Source organism: Empidonax traillii, unplaced genomic scaffold, assembly GCF_003031625.1.
Source record: "Empidonax traillii isolate 1590-97213 ecotype Southwest subspecies unplaced genomic scaffold, ASM303162v1 scaffold611:size485065, whole genome shotgun sequence".
NCBI classification, from domain to species: Eukaryota; Metazoa; Chordata; class Aves; order Passeriformes; family Tyrannidae; genus Empidonax; species Empidonax traillii.
In genome coordinates this window covers 235,019-258,316 of record NW_020955804.1, presented here as the reverse complement: position 1 = coordinate 258,316, position 23,298 = coordinate 235,019, and the positions used below count along the sequence as shown (strand labels likewise).

The window sequence follows — 23,298 nt, the reverse complement described above, 5'->3', positions numbered from 1 at the left end:
AAAGCTCTGCATGTTTGTCAGAAGGAAGCTGAATGCCGTACCAGTAGAAAATGCTGACTCATCTCTGTCATATTTACATATAATTTAAACTCAGTGCAAAACTACTACCTTCAGACGAGGAAATTAAAACTATTGCTTGAACAAGCCTTTGTGAGCTACAGGTTTTAGTGAGAGAGGAAAAATATGTTTTAAAAGGCATAAATAGGAGTAGATTTTCACAAAACATGGGTGTTGAGATGTTTGCAGTGATGTGAGGGACATACTGGTTTTGTTTGTCAAACAGCAGCAGAGCTGAAAAATTACCAGTAACTTATTTGTGACAGTGGAATGGGGAAGGCTGCAGGGTGATTTACACCTTGGAACCTGAGAGGCATTTTGCAGTTTCAGAGATCTTCTGGCTTTTAAGATGCCAGGATTTTAGCACCTACCTGCACCTCTACATAGTTCAAGTGGCATCTATGGACTTGGTATCAATTTCCGCTACTGTGGCCTTGGCAAAATTTCTTCGTGATTTTTTTCTGAGACAAAACCAGTCTGCCATTTATGAATGCTTGTTCCCTTGAAATCAGTAAGATCTTTCATTAGCAGTAAAATCCAGATTTCACTCAAATGTGTAAGCAGTATTTTCTAGCAATAAATTTGTTGTGTAGTTCTGACTGGTTCCCCCCCCCGCCCCCTTTTCCCCCTCCACTATTGATATTTAATTAGGATAGCACAGATTATCTCATAGTAAATATGCAACATGTTTATAAAAACTAAACTGTCTTCCTGGTATGTTTCACTGAATGGTAAAATTAATGTTTTTTATTTGTTCAGATGGTTCTTTGGCGGAACCAAACGAGCAGATGCCGAGAGACAACTGTCATACCCTGGAAACCAGGCAGGAACCTTCCTAATCCGAGAAAGCGAAAGTCTAAAAGGGGAATACTCACTCTCAGGTATATTCTAGTTTTTCATCTGAAGCAATGTTTTAAAAATTTCTTGGGTGATTTGGGCTTTTTCATTTTTGAGAACAATAAACCGCGGGCATGAAAATGAAATTAAGTCTATAACAGTAATTATTTCCTGGGAGATATATAAAGAAAATTTGGCAAGATTAATTTGAGTTTATATTTTATAGGCTTTGTTTATCAATATGCTTAGAGCAGAAATTAACTTTTTTATGCTTAGTACTTCCAGTATGCCAGCTGCCTTAAAATAGATGGTATTTTCACAATCAAAGCACAAAAACATACATTGCAGTTGTACCCTACTGTTCTGATTAGCACACAAAATAAAAATAAAAGCATGCTGGCAGATATCTGCAGTTTAAGAAAAAGAGATTTCTCCTAGAACTCACACTTAGGTTTATATTTATTTGTTTTCAGGGATAAAATGATAGATCTTCGAAGCTGTACTTTAGAATCAGTAATGTTTCATTGAAAAGTGAGTTGTAAACATCAGTAAAAAATTAGATTTATGATGATGAGCATTTTGAAACTTATTTAAGTCCTTTATTTGAATCTAAGAGATTATCTGATAGGGACTGTTAACTTACTTGTTACTAATTTTATTCACATATAAGTACATCATCTTTTTCATGCTGTAGATATTTGCCATTTTAAACAGTAAATGTTGTTCATTAATTGTTTTCTGTGTACATTTCCAATCAAACTTGACATACAACTATGAGTCCAAGGGAATAATGTTTTCTCTGAGACAGCAGGGCTCTACACCCAAGCTACCTAATGTGCTCTGTCTGTGTTAATTCCAGACACCAGCAAAGATTCTTGATGTTTGTGAATAAACTGTAAGTATTCACATGCAGAATTATGTCAATAAAAGGAGAGGCACCCTGTGCTTAACCAGATTCTTTCATAATGACTCCACTTTTGCCAGGATACTTGTGTCATTCAAATGTTCTGAAAGTTACACAGAAACACAGCTTAATGAACTTTTGACACATTCTTGGTTTCTTTCCCAATAACAAGGAAAGGGGATATACCTGCAATATCTTGCCGTAACGGAAGGATTGCTTTTCATTGCCAAGACAAAGAAATGTGGAGTGAAAGACAGGGAATTTTATGAAATAAATGTGGTATTTACAGTTCTGGGGGAGTTCACTCCATAATTTTCAGTTTGCCCTCAAGGAAGTTGGTTCTTGACATAAAGTGCTGAAAGGAAAACTACCATCAGCAAGGAATCAGATTGCTCCTCAGATGTGACAGAACTGACCCTGTGCATGCACAATTTTATCCAAGGATTGTATTATAGCCAAAGACCTTGCAAAATGCATTCTCTTCACGTGCCAGGTTACTGATGTATTACATGGTTTCAGTTTCTTTCAAGCGTTCTTCATCCAAGGGCTGGGCTAGACCAATAACAGTGTGGTGTAATGCAGGGAAGGACAAATAAGGGTGTATTATATTTTTAATGCTAGCACTTGACTATATGACACCTTTTACTAAAATTCAATGAAATATCTTCTGTTTATGCAACTAGGAGTGAAAATGCAATTTCTTTTTATTATTCTCCAACTACAGGCTTCCAGGAAAGATTCAAAACCTTAATTATTTATCCTGCATCCTAACCACTTCTCTAATAGGAAGGCAGCAGTACTTTAGTTAGATTATGAGATAATCCAGTGAAAGATCCAAGACAAGGAAAATAAATGTTTTTTAGGCCAGAATTTGTGATAGGATGAAATTATCCTTTGATGCTGCTGTTTAATTTTTTCCTTACAAATTTTGGATAGAAAGTTTATTCTATCTGATTTAGTATATTTGATTCAATTATAAAAGCCTATGGTAGACATTTTTCAGGTTTCTATATAAGGTTATTCAGAAACAGGAGATTTGGTGATGACTCACAGCAGCAAGATATGAAACCATCAGTGTGAATTTCTTTCCTGCATTCTAAAGCAAATGATGAAGAGGTTTGTGTTGTGGAAAGTATTAATTGGAAAGAAGGTTGTTTAGTTCAGCAGATACTATGGAGAAGGCATTTTTCCTGTATCTCTCCTCTTTGTGCCATCAGAAGGAATTATGAAACATTCAAGTTGAAGCAGAATGAAAGCTTCTATCTCCGTGGTAGCTGATGTGTTTTGGAATATGCCTAATTTCTGTTTCCAGTTTTTTCAGTGCAGAAAGATTAGACTCCCAAAGTCCCATCCTCTGTGGGTATGCTTGGTTTTACTCTGTCTTCTATTGCTGTTTTGGTTTCATTTCAGAGTAGATTATAATGGCTAAAAGAGTGATAACTTGGCTTTCAGAATTACGGTCTTTAAATGTTTTAATTCTTTATACAGCTTAACATTTAGGTGTAATAAAGTTAAAAAAATAAGAGAAATTGAGAAGGAAGAGAGACTTTTACCCAAGAACCCATAAACTGCTTGTATGACTTTCATGCTTGATTTTGTACTCATATGGGCAATGTATAAGAGACTTAATATTAATTAGAGAAACAAATTATCTCCTTAGGAAGAAAAAAGAAAAAAACACCTACCTTTCATGAAAATGGTACTTTTTACCTCTAATTTGGGAAAACTCTCAATTTGTAAGATACTAAGTAACTGTTTGAATTAAAAATAAAAAGTCACATTCAGAAAGGTTTTTCTCATCTGTGAATGGTTAAATGGAAAGCTCATCAAACCAGATAGGCCACTGAGATGTGTTGCTATAAATTTAAAGTGTTTGGCATTTTAAAAATAGGTTTTCCCATTTTAAAAATGCACATGTTGTCAACAGATTTTTATGTTGATGATTCCAGCATCTGGTGTGAAATGTATTAAATTTTAAACACGTTAGTGCCATCTTAGACAGTGCCTCTTTTTAATTAAAAGCCATAATTTAGATGTGCTCAGCTTAATTGAGTGTCATTGCCAATGATAGCAGGAAGCTCTCTACTTAGCCCGTCACTGAATAATGGTATCTGAAAGACTTATTGCATTAAATAACAATGTAAATGGTTTGTGTTTTCTTCAAATTTTTTTTCCATGCTCCAAAAAAATATTGTTTGGTTTCCTCTAAGCCAGACTGGGTTTCAGCGTAAGAAAAAATAGGTAATTGTTTAAAGCAGCAGACTCATAGGACTTGCAAAATCATGGCCACAGTAAGGGAATGATATTGGATCTGCCTCTGCACCTGTTCTGTGCTGATGAGAGTGATCTCAGGGGTCACTCTCCCCCCACTTAAACCCTGGGCATGGAGACTGAGCAAAGCTGGCAGTACTGCATGGCCACTGCTGGGGCAGCACTGCTGACAGGAGTGATGTGGGGACACATCATTGCTGGCAGTAATGGTGCCTTAGTGTCTTCATGATTCATGGAGTGAAGACGTTGATTCAGGAAATGTATGGTGGCATCCACAGAGTCAACATCTTCACTCCATGATTCATGGGGTGAAGATGTTGACTCTGTGGACGCCACCATACGTTTTTCTACCCTGGGAAAAGAGTAGTACATTATTTTATTCTCATTCTTTAGGTGTCAAAGCCTACTTCTGCTTAGTCCAACCATATTAAAATGGATTGCAGGGAGAGGAGAATCCTTCTGTTAAACTGAAACCATGTAGAAATCTAGTGGGGAACTGTGGTTCTTCTGGAAAGGGCAAGTTGAGGAAAAAACCACCACAGTCTTCAACCCTAGCTACTGTCAAGCTGTGTGAAGCTGAAGTCACAATCCTATCCCGATAAGCAGTCTGGCATGGATGTAAGGATGACTGGAAGGGGTTATGGCTAACTCTTCCCTGGATGACATGAGGTCTCCTCTTGGCAGAGGAGCCACACCATGTCACAGAGCTGCAAGTGTGTGGTGCAACCACACTCAGCCGGACTCACCCCTGGGATACAAGTAAACAATATCCTGTCGAGTACTGCACTAATCTCAGCTACTTATGGCAAGAAGAGATGGTTATCAGTTCAGAAATTTTCTCCAGCTTCTCCACACACATCACCTCCTGACCGGGATGCTGTCAATCATAAGGCTTCTTAGAAGTCTCATTTAAGAAATTAGAGCACATCCTTCAAAACAACTCTTGCATTATTAATGTTAGGTGCTTCACAAGTAACATTTATAATACTTCTGATAAACAAAGCAGGCAGTCAAACTACGATTACTTGTGATGTACAACTGAGACTGAATTAACAGTCATCCTGTTGTTCTTTTATTCAGTGCATCATAGAGATTTATTAATTTGTGCAGATCAATTTTCCGGTGAACTTGGGAGAAGTCAGCAATCTTTCAGTCTTTTGTTACCAAATTACTCCTTACTTCATTCTGCCCAGTTTCCAAATGTTGCATCACAAAAATATGCATGTATTTTATAATTAAAAATACTACTTGTGAGTGTTGATTTAACAGGAAATGGCATTTGAAAAGTGTGATGTATTTATCTTTATTATCTAGATTTTATTTGCAAATATTCTTATTCCAGGTCCTCATGATTGTAAATTCTCAGATCCCTAAAAATACTGCCTGGGGTGGAGTATTTTGAACAGCTCCTCTCTGCCCTCTGGTGGTCTGTGACGACAATCGCACAGTACAATACAAAAAATTATTTGATTATCCACGATAGTTCTTAGGGAAGAAGAGCTTTTCCTTTTTAACTTGATCACTTAAATTGTGAGAGAAATTACTCTTTATATCAGCTTTGTTGATTGCATGCAACCAATAATTTTCTGCATACAACTGTGCTACTAAGCATTAGTCTGTTATTATAACGAAAGTGCCAAAATCCATGCAGTATTACAGTAAAAAGGATATATCAGCTATAATAATAAAATCCAGAAAGAAGTAATAGCAATTTTTTCATTTAGCTATTACTTCTTGATTTTTTTTTTTTTTTTCCAAAAGGTGGTGCTTCATATTTAGTCCTTCTCCATTGTTTCTTCTTCTGGCTGATCCTCAGACACATTAGATGATCCCATTCTCCTGTTTGGCTTGATTTGCCATCTCACTGGCCCCAATCCTAACTGGGCAGGCTCTGTTCCTTCACGTTGAACCCACGCCAGCTCTAACACACAGCAAAAAAAATCTGTCCACACTTTCAAATCCTGGTCTATCACTTAATCTTACAGCTCGGTAGCATTCATTGAGCTCTGAAATTCCTCAGATCAGTAAATCTCTGTGCAGTGAATGCATATATATCTTTTGTTTAAGACACAGCAAATTTGCCCTACTACTCAAACATCTTTCTTCTTAAGTTATGCTTTATATAGGATTTATATTTATCAGGATTCGTCATTACCAGCTAGACTTATTGTGGAACACTGTTAATGTTAGATCTAACAGCTGTAGCATTGTTAGGAGCTAAATCAGTTACCCTTCTGTATGCAATATAAACCCTCAATTGCCCATTAAAAATGGACAGTGATGTCTAACTAATGGAGTGTCTTGCTAAAAGACACCCATGTAAGTGACTAAATACCTTTTCAGCTCTTCTGAACTGCCCTCCGTGTGAGCCTAAAAAGATTTTTGAGCGTTCACCCTAGATATATCTATTTTTTTTAAAAATTTTATACATGTACTACTGTACTGATAGAATTTGTATGTTATAGAGCATACACAAAAAATTTAAAAAGGATGAGACAAAGATGAAATAAACAGTACTTAAAAATATTTATTTTATTTATCAATGGTACAAAAATACTTTTTTTCCCCTTGCCACAATAAATTGTCTTGTGTACTCCCTGGGTTGCATACACTGCTTTTGCTCTAACCTGCGTATAACAGAGACTTCAGAAATGACAATTGTGAGCCTAACATTCCTTGAATAGCATGCTAGATGAGTGACTGTATTTTTTGTCCCTGTCTGATACGGTGCCGGTCCAGGTCTAGCCCCAACATGCAGTTGCCCAACCTTCTTTCTGACACATCTAAAGAGTGCTCCAATAGGCAGAAAGAAGGACATTTTGGGTGTCATCATATGCAGGTAAATAACCTACAGGAGGTGAGGAGAGCAAAGTCTTGTTGATTAAGAATCAACAGATTAGACTAAAACACATTTCAATGGAAAGAGGTTAATCAACTACATGAAACAGAGCATTATTCACCTGATTTTTACATATTCCAAACACATACAAAACTCAAAAAACCCTTTGGAAGATGTGAGTGATTTTTGGGGAATTATGGCCATGTGAAGAGTGTATCTGTTTCCTTTCCAATGCCTACCAGCCCAACAGCTACTATTTGGAATGTTGACACTGATAAAGGAAATACTAAAATCAATTACATGATTACTGTGAGTAAGATGCTTCTAGTTTTGGTGTCTTCAGAGATGGAAAACATGAGCTGCCTCACAGAAGATGTATTTAGGTACTTCTACTTCAGTTTTCAGGGTGCAAGCAAGAATCTCCCAACCTGAATGGCTGAAGACTGATAGATAGTATTAAGATATCTAAACAATGGGCTTTGGCTTGAAAAAGGCTTTTTATAGCTGTCCTATTCAAAACTAAAATAATTTCTTTTAAAGTCCTCATAAATATATTTTGGGACCTTATGATGATTTGGTCATAAATGATATTGTACCACTGCAATAATTCCTAGAAATTTAATATATTTAAATCTTTTTAGTTTTTGATGGTGCATCTGTGAAGCACTACAGGATCAGAAAGCTGGATGAAGGAGGCTTTTTTCTAAGCAGAAGGAAAACTTTCAAAACTCTGAATGACTTGGTTGACTATTATAGCAAGAACAGTGATGGCCTCTGCGTGTTACTCAAAAAACCATGCCTAAAGGTAAGAGTGGAAAATATTTATTGTAAGCTAACTCATCAGGTATCTGTCAGAAAGTGTTGACTCCATATCTGCTTCTATAATTTCAAAATGTTTATGATCTGCTTGTTTTCAGTAAGTTCTAGGTACTGTAACAGTTTCATTCTTGAGGCTGACAAGTTAATAATAAATTCCATGCCATTTTTAACAAATCATCAAGTGGCTGGGGGAGAAAACATGCCAAATCATGATTTATGAATACCTTTTTATAAATATATATGGAGATGAAATCTCCAACTTCATAACTCTAGCTGTCCATAAGTAATTACTGAGACAGAACCACAAGGTTCAGGCAAGCAATACGTCACTTTTCAAAAAGCTTGCTAGAGGAATGAGTTCCAATTTTTACTTTTAATGAAAGGATATTTTCTTTATCGTATTTCTTATTTCTAAAAATAGTCCTCAGTATATGAGTTGTATTTTATGTTCTCAGCTCACTTTATTATGTATGTGTACTCTAAGGAAGCATGATTTATATTCTGTTCCAAATTTACATGACATAGTTAAAAATTATTTGTATGAGCTCTTGAAAAAATATTAAAAGTCTCAATTATTATATTATTTATTTTCTTTTACCAGGTTCAAATTCCTGCTACTTTTGATTTGTCATATAAAACTGTTGATCAGTGGGAGATAGACAGACAATCTCTGAAATTGGTGAAAAAATTAGGATCTGGTCAGTTTGGTGAGGTATGGGAAGGACGGTGGAATAATAACATCCCTGTGGCAATCAAAACGTTAAAACCAGGTATGTAAATTACTCTTAAATGCTAATAATGTGAAATGCTAGCAAGGGTGCTCCTTTACTTTTTAAATGCTACTGAAAAGAGAGCCTGTCTATATATACAATCATTCTTAAATCCCCACACTTAAACATGAAGATTAGTAATGCATAAGGTCCAGATATTATTTGGTATTTTGAATTAGAATTTTATACAGTTTTCAGTTTCTAGATGACTGCATAAAAAGGCAACTCCAGCAAGTGTTGTACCTCTACTTGTACAATGTTGCTTGTATGGAATTGAATAACTGCATTTTATCTAGAGGTGAAGTAACTGATTGACTACAGATTTGTAACCTGGAGAATTTTTCTGGTGATTAAATGCTACATTATAATTATTTCTTTGGTAATATAGAATATGTACTATGATAAGTTCGTACTTAAGAAGTGCTTTAATCTTAGTATTGACTGAATAAAATATCTCAAACTTTTTGATACACAGCGTTGATATCCAATATTTGCATGTAGTGTAAGATTGTGACTAATACAGCTTTTAGCATTTTTCTTAATTATGTTTTATTAACGTCGAGTAATTTGTGCATTTTAAATTGACAACATAAAATATCTGCCAGCAGATGGCAAGAACCACATAGATAAGAAAGGTAGCCTGAATGATATACATGTTTTTTAAAAAGAGATAACACGAGTTGTGGTTAATTGGAAAAGCTTGTGTTGGGCACTAATGAACATGGTTCAGGAAGCAGAACAGATTCAGATCTTTGATTCAGAATAGCACCAATATGCTTGAACCCCTGAACAGGGAGGAATTTAAGCATATGTTTTAAAGCTCTCTTGTATCAGGATATTCTTTGTGTTTTGAGACTTGCAAACTGAAAGAAAATAAGCTGCTTTTTTTTTTTTTTTTTTTTTTTTCCCCCTCTGCTTACTGGAAATATAAAAACTGCTCAGACTAAAGACCTTCTGCTATTTATATGAAAGACAGTACTTTTTTCAGTGAACAGGTATATCTTCCTAGTGACCCAGTAAACACAGAAACTATCTTGAAATCTCTTTCTCAGTGGAATAAACATAAGACTCACTGCAAACTCATTATTACATACAGACTAGCACAGTATAGTGGAAGAAACTCCTTCAACTGTGATTCTTTTCATAGTATCATAATTCATCTGGGAAAAAGGGCTCAATTAATCGATACTTTTTCTGTCTCTGTTTTTTTCACTCTAGTCTGACTCCTGTTCAGGTCAACAGTAGTAGTCTCATTGATTTCATGATGGGTTATATTGAGTTAGGGCAGACACAAGCCCCACCTGGATGTGGTGCTTGGATAGCAGAGAGTTTGTGATCTAATACTGTGATGAGGAAGTTGTACTTTGCACATAGTGCTGCTCAGAATGAAGACTTTGATTCTCAAAGCCATCTTGATAAATTATATAACTAATAATGAATTTCTTATCACTGTACTTTGTGAACTATCTCGTTCTACAAAAACAGTTCAAACAGTGTGAAATGTAAGCATTAGCCTTGTAGTGTTCTTCTCTAGGGAATTATTTTCTTCTAATACAGTGTTTTCCACCATTTGGAGTCCCTTACTGTAATCAGTTAGCACACTGGTTTTTCACAGCTTGTTCTCATTGCTCCTCATGAGGAACAACACTTCACTAATTAAAGAAAAATACCAATACCCTCACCTTAATCTGAGTAATAAATGCTTGCCTTGGTACTAATAAAATTTCAGCAAAGGGTAGGTCTGGTAATTTCATTCACCACAATATAAAGGAGATAAATTAATGTGGAAAACATATTAGTTCATGAGTAACCAAGAATTACATTTTGTTATATGTTGGTGTTTGAAGCTTCCAAAATTCACATAATTTTACACACTGTAAAATGATCCTCTGCTGTTGCTTGGTTCAGAGATCTAAATCGGTTGTCTTTATGCTGGGGCAGGAGGGGGCATATTTTAAACTGCAGGCTTTTCACGAAGCTGTTTTGCAGTGTAGACCCTCTGGAAAAGGAATTCATCAGAACAAGAGGAGTGTGTTACACTCAAAGTGATAGGGGGCTGGGATAGTGCGGGTTTGTTAAAAAGGCTTTACCACCGGAGAAATTGTGACATGGAGCAATGCTCTCATTACTAAGCAGGAACATGTTGATCAAGTACGGTAATCACACAGTGAACAGTGTAGAAGAGCATAGTGCAATCAGTATTTCATAGATTTATAGGCCTGAAGGGCAGAAAGGATTTCTGTTACTTTGAGTTTTTTTTGTTAAGCATTGTTTTGTACATTTGTTTTAGATCATATATAATCTGAATACTTTGATCTTATATGCCATTGCACATCATTCCTCTGCTGAGATTAGTATTTATATTTAATCAAAACACAGCTAGTTCTTGACTAGATGATAACTAGAAATGTTCTCATCCCAAGATGAAGGCACTGTGAATGTGGGTCTAATTTTGCGTCGGAATTTTCCTGATGTCTTCTCTCTAACCCTTGTTATGTATTCTCGTAATAAAATAAAAGCCTTTTTGTATGCATTAGGTTTTCTTTCCATTTTGCAGGTACATACAGAGTGAGTTAAACCAATTTTCAATTGTCTTTAGAAAGGCTAAGTAGAGTTTCTTGTTATACAGTATTTTCCTCATTTCTCAAACATTTTTTTCTGGACTTAAAATAGTTTCTAGCTATTGCTGCTAAAAGGCTTAAAACTAAGAAGGCCAACGGCATCCTGCCCTGCATGAGAACTGGTGTGGCCAGAAGGACTAGGAAAGTGATTTTACCCCTGTACTCAGCACTGGTGAGGCTACGCCTTGAATCCTGTGTTCAGTTCTGGGCCTCTCGCTACAAGAGAGGTACCAGAGTGTGTCCAGAGAAGGGCAATGAAACTGGTGAAGGGTCTAGAGAGTAAGTCATACGAGGAGCTGCTGAGAGAGCTGGAGTTTAGCCTGGAGAAGAGGAGACTCAGGGGAGACCTTATGGGTCTCTACAACTACCTGAGAGGTTTTAGTGGCGTGGGAGTCTCTTGTCCCAGGTAGCAAGTGACAGGACAATTGTGCCAGGGAAGGTTTAGATTGGATATTGGGAAAAATTTTTTTCATGGAAAGGGTTGTTAAGCATTGCAACAAGCTGTCTGGGGAACTGGTGGACTCACCATGCCTGAAAGTGCTCAGAAGACATGTGGGTGTGGTGCTTGGGGTCACGGTTTAGTGGTGAACATCACAGTGCTGGGTTAATGATTGGACTTGATGATCTTATAGATCTTTTCCAACCTTAACAATTCTATGATTCTGTGACTCTATGACCTTCCAACCTGTAGGAAAAACTAATCTCCCAGAATTCTGGTGAGATGGCAGTGATGGGTTTTTCCCAGAGCTAGTTCTCTCTTGACGCAAATGTGTGATTCCTGACTTGAGAGTAATTAGGGTATTCAGAAACCTGTTTGTATTCCAGTTTGGAGGAAGACCCTATTTTTCAAATATTGCACACAAACTGGGAATTTCACAACTGTTTCTTTCAGAAATATTGATGTGCAACGTACTAGGTACATTTTTCCTATTTTTAGGCATCTAATATCTTATATATATCAGCTTTTTAAATAATTAGTGAGAAGAAATAACATATCAGATAAATAATATTATAGATTAAACACATATCAGATAAATAATATTATAGATTAAAAATGCACATTAAAATGAGAAAATAACATACAATAAAAGCCCTTTTCTTTCCATTGATTGTAAAGTCTGGATGCCAGGAAGCCAAAAATCTCAAAACACCTTCCCCCTACCCCTCTTCTTCCCAGGCTTAAATTCCCTCCTGAGTTCTCTATCTCCTCCCTCGCACTGGTGCAGGAGGACAGGGAATGGAGGTTGTGGTCAATCTCTGCCTCTCCTTCCTCCTCAGAGGAAGGGCTCCTCACACTCTTCTCCTTCTCCTTCTCCTTCTCCAGCATGGGGGCTCTTCCACAGCAGAGTTCTCCACAACCTTCTCCAACTTCAGTCCTACCCATGGGCCACAGTTCTTCACAAACTGCTCCAGCATGGGTCCCTTCCATAGGGCACAGTCCTTCAGGAACAGATTGCTCCAGTGTGGGTCACATATTACCACTCCTCTCTTCTCTGGCTGTTTCCAGAGTTCCACAAGTTTCCTTTCCTCATCTTAAATCTGTTGCCTCAGAGACTCTAATACCATACCTGATGAGTTTGGCCTTGACCAGGAGCAGGTCTATCTAGAAGCCAGATGGAGTTGGATCTGTCAACATGGGGGAAGTTTCTGGCAGCTTCTCACAGAAGCCACCCCTGTAGCCCCTCACTGCCAAACCTTGCCACGTAAACCCAATATATTCTACACCTCAGCTCTGTGTATAACATATTTAAGAATTATCATTCAAGTCCACATTCATCACACAAACTTCACAAGCTTCACTCGCATCAAGAAAAAGAGTTCTCCACATCAAAATCAAAATACCATAATCATAACACCAAAGAAAAGTGAACAGTTTACACACAATCCACCCTTTGTCCCTTCATCACAATTACAGCAACAGTACATTCCACATGATCATTTCACCCTTTGCTGTCAAATATCGTTCAGTCCACGTCTTTCCTGTTACCACTCCTTATCTTTATTACAATCTGTTGATCACTGTGACTATAAACAAAAAGCATTAGTAATGTGATGCCTTCATTCAGATAATTCTCTTACTTGTTCACTGGTGTTTGACTCTGCTTTGGAGACATTTGTGACATTTCACCAGCCAAAACCATAGTGATGAATATGTGAATGAAAAAACAAAACACAAGAATGTCTTTGCCTTAAGGAGTTCTCAAAGTTATCACAGAGGTGTAGGGATCAATAGATAAGAAAATAGTCTAGAAGCCAGTAGGTGCTATTTCTATTCTTGGCTCTGCATAGCACGGGCCTGATTCAGATCCCTGAACATGTCATTTCACATTTCTGTTTTTATTTCCTCTGTGAGACATTGTTTTATCTATTTAAGTGGAAATCATTGCAGCAGGGATTTGCACTTCATCCTGTGCTGAGTTTGATGGATATCCTAGAACCTATTGTTTGGGCTAGCTTGCTTCTCTAACTGTCAGCATGTGAAGCAGACATCTATCATCACCAATTAATTGTATCTGATAAAGTTTCTTACGCCTGTTCAAGTTGACAGATACATTTGTCATTATCATCTTGTAAAGCATCTCCCAAGCTTCTCTCTGCATGGAAGCTGCCCAAGCATGATTTTTATTTTTCAGGAGGCTTTCCCCAAATAGTGCCTGGGCTAGTACCATCAGTAGAGCTTTTAATACTATTTTCAGTTCTTCAGTATGTCATCTCTTTAGTGCATATGCAGTCTAAAAATCTTTGCACTCAGGAAAGTCCCCCGATTTTCCAGGAAAAAAAAAGATATTCTTTTATTCCATTTAATTCACTATATGGCCTCACTCTAACCTGTAATTTTACTTCTGTATAGTGACAAAGCTGCTTGAGAACAGTCAGATACCTGTATCACTCATCTGTTAATGTGAATATGATTTTTTAGGCTCTTGTGTTGCCAAATACATGTTCTTTTTAATGTTATTTCTTTATTACTCATAAATTTGTTCAGCAGATCACAGTATTATGCTTAACGTATCTCCACATAAGTTCATTGTATAAACTAATTCAGAAGACTAGGCTTTCCTGAAGTACAAGGTTACTTTGAAGTAATTTGGGAAGATTTATTGAAAGTTGCAAACAAAGTGTCTTTTGAGGGGCTTATCGAATATGTAAGGGCCACTTATGTTTAGGCCAGTGGGATCTGGAAAATAACTGACTTCCTCTCTAACTCATTTCCAACTTATCAGTGTTTATCATATAATGTGAAGCTTCTTCAAATCTAGAACAAAATATTTTCAAGAAGAAGGTGAGTTTTAAGTAGGCTTAAATTAGAAGTGATTCCTGTCAAAGCAGCACGTCATCATAGGACATATCAAAGAAATAGCTTTTGGTCTTAAGAATGACTTTGACATTTAAAAAAAAAAAACATGTTTCATTCAAAAAACAGATTACCAAAGCTGTATTTTCTCCAGGTACTTATAAACATACACCCAAACTGATGTCTTGCACAAAAGAAACCTTCAGTTGTTTCAGTAAGGGCTTCTGTTAACTAATTATTTTATGATCAAGTGGTTTCTACTTACAGTAACCTGCTGTTCATACTGTGTTAACTACTTACAGCTGAACACATATGCTTCATTAAAAACACACATATTCAACTACAAACTAAAATCCCTCAGTTTTCTTAAACTCTGTGTGGCATGTATTTCCTTCCTCAAAGGGATGTATTGTAACATCTTTACTACTGTTGTGACAGGCTTTACTCAAATAATTTGAAACACGCATGTTTGCTTGCTTTTAGAGGCAGTTTTTACTTTGCTTATCCAGCTGCTAAAACCTAATCTTAGGCAAAATGCTCATAAAGACACTTCTAAATTTTTTTCAGTTGGCATCCAATCCTTTTATTAACTACAGTATAAGATCTATAGGGCTCTGTGGAGCTTGGGGGACTGTCTGCTACTTGCACTATTTAACGATATAAACTAACTAAAACAGAAGGTTACATATGCTCTTTAAAAAATGTGGGAAATACTTATGGATCTTTGTCACTAGTTTGTTATCATTATTATTATTTTCTTTTAAAGTGTAAAGAAAAATTTGCAGCTATTCAGCTAATAGAATACTTCTGATCAATTTATTGAGAGTTGTCATAGGTGAAAAACATGTTGCTTGGTTTCAGTTTGTTAGGAGAAGTTTATAGCATGATTAAACTGAGAAATTCCTTGTAGTCAAACTTTGATGATGGGAGCAAATCAGATTGTCATATTCTATGGTGTGAAGAAATCCTGTATGATGATCCATAGAGGCTCCATGATTTGGGAGACCCTAAGTGAGTGAATACTTTATCCTGTTTAGGATCAACTGTCAAATTTTGGCACTGATGCTAAATCATTAGTCATGCTTATTCATTTGCTTTTGGAGGAAGAATGCTTCACACCATGCAGCTTTTCTGTAGATTTTAGGTTGATTTCCATGACAATGCATATATCTTAAAAAGAGTAAGCAAATGCGGCACAGTGTGAATCAGTGTCAAAGTGAGTCCAAACCCTATAAAGAATACCTTAGATATTTTTTTTTTTTTAAATCTAGAATTGGTGAAAAGCTCAAATAAATTTGTGAAGACTGTGCTACTCTACACAGGAAAAAGGTGTAGAGTAAGCATTACAGTTATTGGGTTTTTTTCTCTCTGACTGTCATAGTTTCTACTTTATCCAGACCAAGTAAGATCATTTACTTTTCATGCAGGCCTTGACTTTCCTCTGACAGTGACAAAGGGAAATGAGTATAGCCTGTACCTGTTGAGGAGATATATTATTGGCTGCTCTCCATTTATTGATGGCAATGAAATCCATTAAGTTTCACCATCCCTCCTAATGACATCCTATTAAGTATTGCCAAATTGGACCCTATGGGATTGCAAAGGGAAGTATGAGGGCACAGAGAAGAGGAGCACCTGTCCCTTGAAGTAATCTTTGCTCTCCCAAGTTGCAATGTCAAGTGGCTCTTTTTTCATAGAGTCTGTGTCAGAAGCATTTCTGAGTCATTCCTCTTTCATTGATGCAAGGATATGAAATCACACATCATTAGTATGTTTTGGGAAATAGGTTGGAGCATTTTTCAGGAGGTGGCACTCAAGGTAGGTACTGGGTGAAAGTGGCCCAGGCTGATTTGTCAATTCTTTTTGTAGAACAGATTTTCTGTTGAAATTTTATTGCTGAGCTATTTAACATACTCCCAGAATTTCACTTAACTTAAACATCTGTGTTTGGAACAGAGACAAACTCTCAAATGAACCTTATTGGTTACCTAATGTTAAAAAAAACCTTATTCTTGCAGCCTTGGCTTCTTAAATGACTCAGTTTGCTTACACCAGAAGAAGAGTTTGTTTTTAAAATATCATAGAGCAGAATAACTTGGATAGATTTTTTCCTCCTCAATTTTGCTGTGATTTCTTAATTAAAGTATTTTGATTTGGGAGGGAAGAGACATTTGAGTAGTTGAATAATTTCATATTTGTTTGTACAAGCATTTTGAAGTGGATATTATTTACCAACTTCCTCAAACATCTGACTATATCTGATCACTACTGAATCATTCACAGAGAAAGCTTTGGTTCTTTATTTATGCATTTTTTCTAATAAATCCCCTATTCAGGACATATGAGCTTTAATCCTAAATTTGTCATGACTCTCTGTGCCATTTCTGATTGTTTCTTTGACATAGTTTATACATTGGCTCACTTTATGTGAATAGAACTAGAGATGTTATGACCTTATGTAATGTGTAAAAGGTTGGCATAATTTGCTGTTAAGACACTTCAGAAGTTAAGAAATTATTGTTACATCTGTGCATACGTTGGTATTTCTAGTAAGATTGTTATTACATGAACATTTTAAATATTTGTTTTTATAGATATAAATGCACACATCTACTCAGTATGTGCTAAAGTGATTCCAGTGCTTTGATTGGTGCAGCTGAAAATATAGTGCAACAAATTCTTATTACAGCACTAGTTTTGTCTCAGAAATTTTATGTTCATTCCCTAGACACTCTCACCTCAGTTTCTGGTCCTTTCAGTAACTGCTTGTTTGCTTAAATTGTACCCGCTAACATTCTAGCCTCACTTCTGTTTCCTGTCTGGGGGAGGTCCCAGGGGCAGCTGATTTTAGCCTTTATATTTCTGGTGTCTGGAACACATATGTTCTCTGTCCCTGCGCAAATGGCATGTTTCACTCATTAACTGTTTGTTTGAGCCGCACTGTCTGTTTTCTGTGGGAACTGTGAAGATTTGAGATGCTAATGTACTTTCAAAGGCAGAAAACAATCTCAGTTATTCCCTCAAGACTGCCAGGCTGGTAGGAAGGCCTTTAATAACCTCAGCTTATGTTTTGTTATATGCTGTTTTTTCAGGTTCAATGGATCCAAAAGACTTTTTGAGGGAAGCACAAATAATGAAGAACTTGAGGCATCCAAAGCTTATACAGCTTTATGCTGTCTGTACCTTGGAGGACCCAATTTATATTATTACTGAGCTGATGAGATATGGAAGTCTTCTAGAATACCTTCAAAGTAAGCAAATGACTATAAATTCATTTTAGGGATGCCACAACTTTCAGTTTAGTAAATACACTAACATAGAAAATAGAAGTACAGCACCCTAGTTTAATATAAAAGCTGCATTATTTATCATGTGTGGGTGTGAGAAAAATGGAAAGAGAGGTTTATGAATTTTTGGTGTGCCAAAATATTTGAGAAGTAGGAAAGAATCACATTCACAGTTTGATTCTTGCCTTGTAATGACCCATATTTTTTCACCCAGTTCTATGAGTAGATGAGAACATACACTAATGGAATAAAAATACAAGCATCCAGAAGGATAGGTCGTCATATTTGACGTGAAATAGAGGCACTTCCACAAAATGTACTTAACAGCTTTGAAAACTACTACTAGTCAGGGATAGCTTTTCACTATGAATTTGTCCCTTGACTATCGCATTAGGGTTTTTATCTCAGCAGTACTTCAAAGTGCTCTTTTGAAGGCAAATAATGATTAAAAATAAAACTGTACAGCCTGGAACAGACTGGCATAATGATTGCACTTTAAGTTCACGCCTGTTACTGAGAAATGCTTGATTCTAGTGTTACCCATTTTCAGTTTAACAGATGTCTGTGAGATGCTAAATGTAATGATCTCTTGAAGACAAAATGTTTGCTGCGATTGTCATGCTTAATTTCTTCTCTGTTTCCAGCCCATAAAGCAAAGCCCTGTGAAATACCACAGAAAGTATTTACCACGACATGTGCCTTCCCCCATCTTCTCTGCAGAACCATTTTTTTAAACGAGGCTCAGCCCACAGACAATTAAAGCTAAAGAAATCCCTGCTAGAGAGACAACCACACCAGGAACTGTGCAGAGAGGGTCTGCCATGAGCTTGGGCCAGATCATCTACAGTTATGTAGGCATTTACTCTCCAGAGGTAGCAAGGCACAAATTTCCTTTCAATTCTCATCTTTGGTGCCTTTGTGTGCAGATTGCCGCTTACCTGATTGAAAGAGCCTGGCACATCAGGAAATGATTGCTGTGCATGAAAACACTTATTGCACTGGAGAAATAGCTCTGAGAAAGCCAGGATGAGCCACAGCTATTGCAGAGGTGAAAATTGGCCTGTTTGTGCACAGAGTACAACATGTCCAGGGCACATCAACACTGCAGGCTGTGTGTGGATCAGTTGTCAGCATATGCACAGCAGCTTCCCTTGCTGCGTGCAGCACATGTATGCAGCCTGCTCCTTGCCTGAGTGCTCACTTCTGTAGCCCTGCATCAGAGACTGTGGAAAGTCAGTTGGGTTTTGGGCAGCTGCGATTTCAGGATAACAGTAAAAATGTCCAGATGAAACCCAGCCAAGTGGTATCTCTCCTTCTCTGATGGCCTGTGCACAGGGAGGTATATAGAACTAAGAGGTGGAGGCAGAGATCCAGGTGCTTTGATAGGTATTGGTCAGAGAAAAGTCTGCTGTCAGTGAGAGCATTAAGGAAAGAGATTTGAAGCATGCATAGAGCTCCGTGACTGGAAGTAATCCGTATCACCTGACATGGAGTGGACAGCTCCTGATGAGTGGACAGCCCTTGAGACTCAACCACTGCAGGGAACAGGAAAATATTTCCAGAAAGCTTCTGTCTCTGTGAAAGCTTCTGTCTCTGTGAGCAGTATGGGTAAATATGGCAAACGAGCAGAGGAAAGTCCAAAGATATTCTCTGGTTAAGTTTTCCCTCCTAGAACTGCATGATATGCTTTTCCAACTTTAAAAATCCCTAACATTTTATTCACAGTTACTATCACATTGATGACAGCTGCTTAATAATGATAGGCATGTGAATTCCCCGTGCATCCTGCAAATGTACTTTGGGATAGTTCTTGATGAACACTGCTATGCAGAGTTATTGAGCTGCCACCAATATGAGAAAAATGCAACTGAAAACTTTTCTTTGTAATTGGATGTGAATGAAATTGTTATAAATACATGAGTGCTTTTATGAAATCTGATAGACCTGGAGCTTGTTCTGTCAGGGACACAGTCTTGAAGTTTTGTAAAATATTATGGAGACAATGCCCTCACTGGAGAAAGTGCTGCTTTATTTATTTATTTATTTATTTATTTATTTTAATTGTCAGAAATATGCCAGTGAGAATATTTTCCTGTCTTTTCTGTATGAGATGTTGTGATTGATTGCTTAGAACAGGGCGCAGACCCCAAGACTTCTTTATTATTTTGTCTAATAAATTTTTCATATAAGGGTGATAGTTTTGTCAAAAAATATTAGTAAAAAAGGACATGGAGGTGCAACATTTTCTTTATTGGTCCACGGGAAGATTTTATAAATTCACTGGCAGTGCCTGATTTTGAGTGTGGAAGTTATATACACATATACATATATATAAAACTTAGCAGCCTTCCAGTACTAAAGGAGGCCTACAAGAGAGATGGAGAGAGGGGCTTTTAACAAGGGCATGCAGTGATAGGACAAGGGGGAATGGCTCCACATGGAGAAAGGCTGTATTTCATTTAGGCAATTCTTAGAAATTCTTCCCTATGAGAGTGGTGAGGAACTGGGACAGGTTGGCCAGAGTTGTGGGTGCCCCATCCCTGGAAGTGTTCAAGGTTGGACGGGGCCCTGAGCAACCTGATCTAGTGAATGGCATCCCTTCCCATGTCAGAGAGATTGGAACTAGAGGATTTTTAAGGTCCCTTCCAACTCAAACCATTCTATGAGTCTATATTAAACTTTGTTTTAAAGTGCTTTAAGGGAGGAAAACTATAAAAACATCAAAACCAAACTAAAGCACACGTACACCCTTATGAATACAGCTATAATCTCTTCTGCAGTGCTCTGAATGAAATGGGAGCTTCGCTCTGGTTTGGAACTTTCTACAGTTGTACTAACACAGTGCTGTGCTTGAAGCTTGTGTGCTTTGGCTGGTCCGGCCTGGTGTTTTGGAGGTACAGTCAGAAATCTTTATGAGACCGCTATACATGATTTACACTTCAGATCCCAAAGAGATATGTGCTTTCATCCTCTACCTTTGTGCACGGTTTGCAGCTGCTGATCAGCTGAGGCCACTCCTTAAAGCTTTCCCTTCAGAACAGCTGCAGTGCAGAACCAGCTCACAGAGATAAATCATCCAAGAAATACTGCAGAGGCCAGGGCAACAGTGGACTCCGTCTCCCTCAGCCCACAGGCTAAAGGCAGCAGGTCAGCCCAGTCTGGTCTGCTACCCCAAACAGGCCCCAATAGAAGAAAAAGTCTTTCAACTGCAACTCCACTGTTAGAGGTGGATCTTGTCTTTGTCCTTTATCACGGTGCACCAGGGTGTCCTGCAGGGAATAAGACAGGGAGGGTTTAGCAGCTCTTAACTCCTGTTCTGCACTGAGGCAGCTCATTAAACAGCAGGCTTATGAGTCATCCCTTTATCAGTGACATCTGTGCTCTGCCTGTCGGAGCAAGCTTGTGTCAGGCTATCCTGCAGCATCTTCAGACCAATGTGCTCAAGTTTGTCTGCTCTCACCAAGAGGTAGTTCACAACACATGCAGATGAAGCCATGTGAAAGGGAACATTTAAAGCTGGCACACATAAGATAGCTTCCAAAACCCAAGTACACATGCAAGCTACCTGAGCATATTTAGGTATTTTCTGATTAAATACAACACGATTTAATTAAATACAGCATGATTTGTGGATTTATATCTTTGTGTAGCAAGGCAAATAGTAAATGTTGATGCCTGCCAGTTAACAGAATTGCAAAATTTCAGAGCATTATATTAGTCTGTGGCCTGAATGGATTTTCACATATGCTGATTTTTCTCCCTCTTTCTTTTAAAGGTTAATACAACTATGAAACATATGTGTAGGAGAGGAAAAGATGTTCTGAGTCAGCAATAGAAGTAAATAATCTTAGTGCTGGATTATCATGACAATGAGTTTAGCCTCAAAAAGGAAGTAGGGTAATACACATACAGGACAAATTTAATAATTTAATTTTTTTTTCCACCTATTCATCTCAGAACATTGAGATGAGCAGGAAATTCAAAGCCTGGAGATTGCAGAATAGATTAGTAAGCAATGGAATTTCACACTTTATTTAACTCTACATAAAGTGGGATTGCAAGGTTATGTCAGACAAAATGCCAGAACTGGAGGAGCCTATGCAAAACAATGCTAAGACACACTATCACTAAAAATTAATTAAAAATAAACAACAGAAAACTGCCAGCTACAAATGTTTTATTTCTCTAACAAAGAGGCAGCAAGTAAAAGTCACCATCCTGATGAGAAAGGAGAACTGCCAATAAGCCTAGCAGCAGACATTCAGCTTCTGATATTGTTAAGATTCTGAAACAGAAAGTTGAAACTTTTTGAGTGTTTTGAGTGTTAGAAGATACAGAGGTAGGCATTCATGCTTCAGTGCTGCAGCATTTGGGTTCGAGTGACGGTGCTTGAATGTAACACTGTTACGGCTTATCTAGATTACTTTGGGGTATAAATTCTTTGCTATGAGGAAGTCAACTGTCCCCAAAATTCCACAAAGGCCCTGAAGTTGCATTCTCATGTGTTATACCCCAATGACTTTTTTTGGTTACCTGTCTTAAAATTTTTGGCTGCAGTTTTTCACGGCCCAAGACTCTTCCCTTCCTTTGTGGAGGCAAGTTACTCTTGCTCAAAGTTCTGCTACTACTTTGTTTGAACAGCTGATCTTTGATTGGCAAATCTCAATTTCTGAGATTTACTGATTTTAAAGTGGTGGGAATGATACGTTTCAGAAAGTCCTACTAGAGAAACAGGCAGCTTGAAAACAACTCAAGGAGTCCTACTGTTGAATAGCAACGACAGAGATAACAGTATGAAGCATCAAGTGAACTGGAAAGTGAAAGTGAGAGTTAGACTTGACAGCAGATGGTATATTTCCTAGTAAGAATCATTGGAGAACGGGGAACAATGGTAATTTTGTGCTTTTCCATCCTTTGTCAGCTTTGGTTTCAGCCAGTGGGTACTGACATTAACTCTTACTTACAGTTTGGAACAGTTTTATGCACCTGTCAGGAAGGTGCATACTATGTTACTATCAGTAGATAAACAGCTTTCTCTTTGGACTGTGTCAGAAGCTCCTTCCAGGCCTGGATCAACTCTTGCATTTCATATCCACTTCTTTAGAGAAGATGGGGCAGGCAGGCACTCTTACTCAATTATTGTGAAATAAATAGCGTCGTTCGCTATGCTCTGTCATTTGACTGGGCTATTACTTTACTGTATTACATGGTTTTGTTCATTTGTGTTGGCTATTTGACCCAGTAGTTTTTCAGTAATTTGTATCTGAAATCTGTAAGTATTATGCTCTTCTTATAATCTTCTTTTTAAACAGAAGATGGAGGCTCTCAAATCTTCCTGACGCAGCAAGTAGACATGGCTGCTCAGGTGGCTTCTGGGATGGCATACCTTGAATCTCAGAACTATATCCATCGGGATCTGGCAGCCAGGAACGTTCTTGTTGGTGAACACAATGTTTACAAAGTGGCAGACTTTGGACTTGCAAGAGTTTTTAAGGTAGGTTGTGGGAGAGTGAATTGTCTCTGCTTTTAACTCTAGAGAACAAGGTGGAAGAGGCCAACTCAAGAATTGACTGCAGTCTCTGAATTGCTGTGTTCAGG

The 23,298-nt window shown here is 37.5% G+C and overlaps 1 protein-coding gene across 2 annotated transcripts in view; it reads left to right on the top strand.

Moving 5' to 3' along the window:
• FRK (fyn related Src family tyrosine kinase) overlaps positions 1-23,298 on the top strand; it is a 51,047-nt gene that overhangs the window by 22,375 nt on the left and 5,374 nt on the right. Inside the window, exons 2-6 of one of the 2 annotated variants that reach the window (XM_027898644.1) lie at positions 817-938; positions 7,550-7,713; positions 8,329-8,497; positions 17,506-17,664; positions 23,013-23,127. In XM_027898644.1, coding sequence (XP_027754445.1) covers positions 817-938; positions 7,550-7,713; positions 8,329-8,497; positions 17,506-17,664; positions 23,013-23,127 — 729 coding nt within the window. Of the gene's footprint in view, positions 1-816; positions 939-7,549; positions 7,714-8,328; positions 8,498-17,505; positions 17,665-23,012; positions 23,195-23,298 lie in introns of both variants that reach the window. The other variant, XM_027898645.1, reaches the window with a different exon arrangement.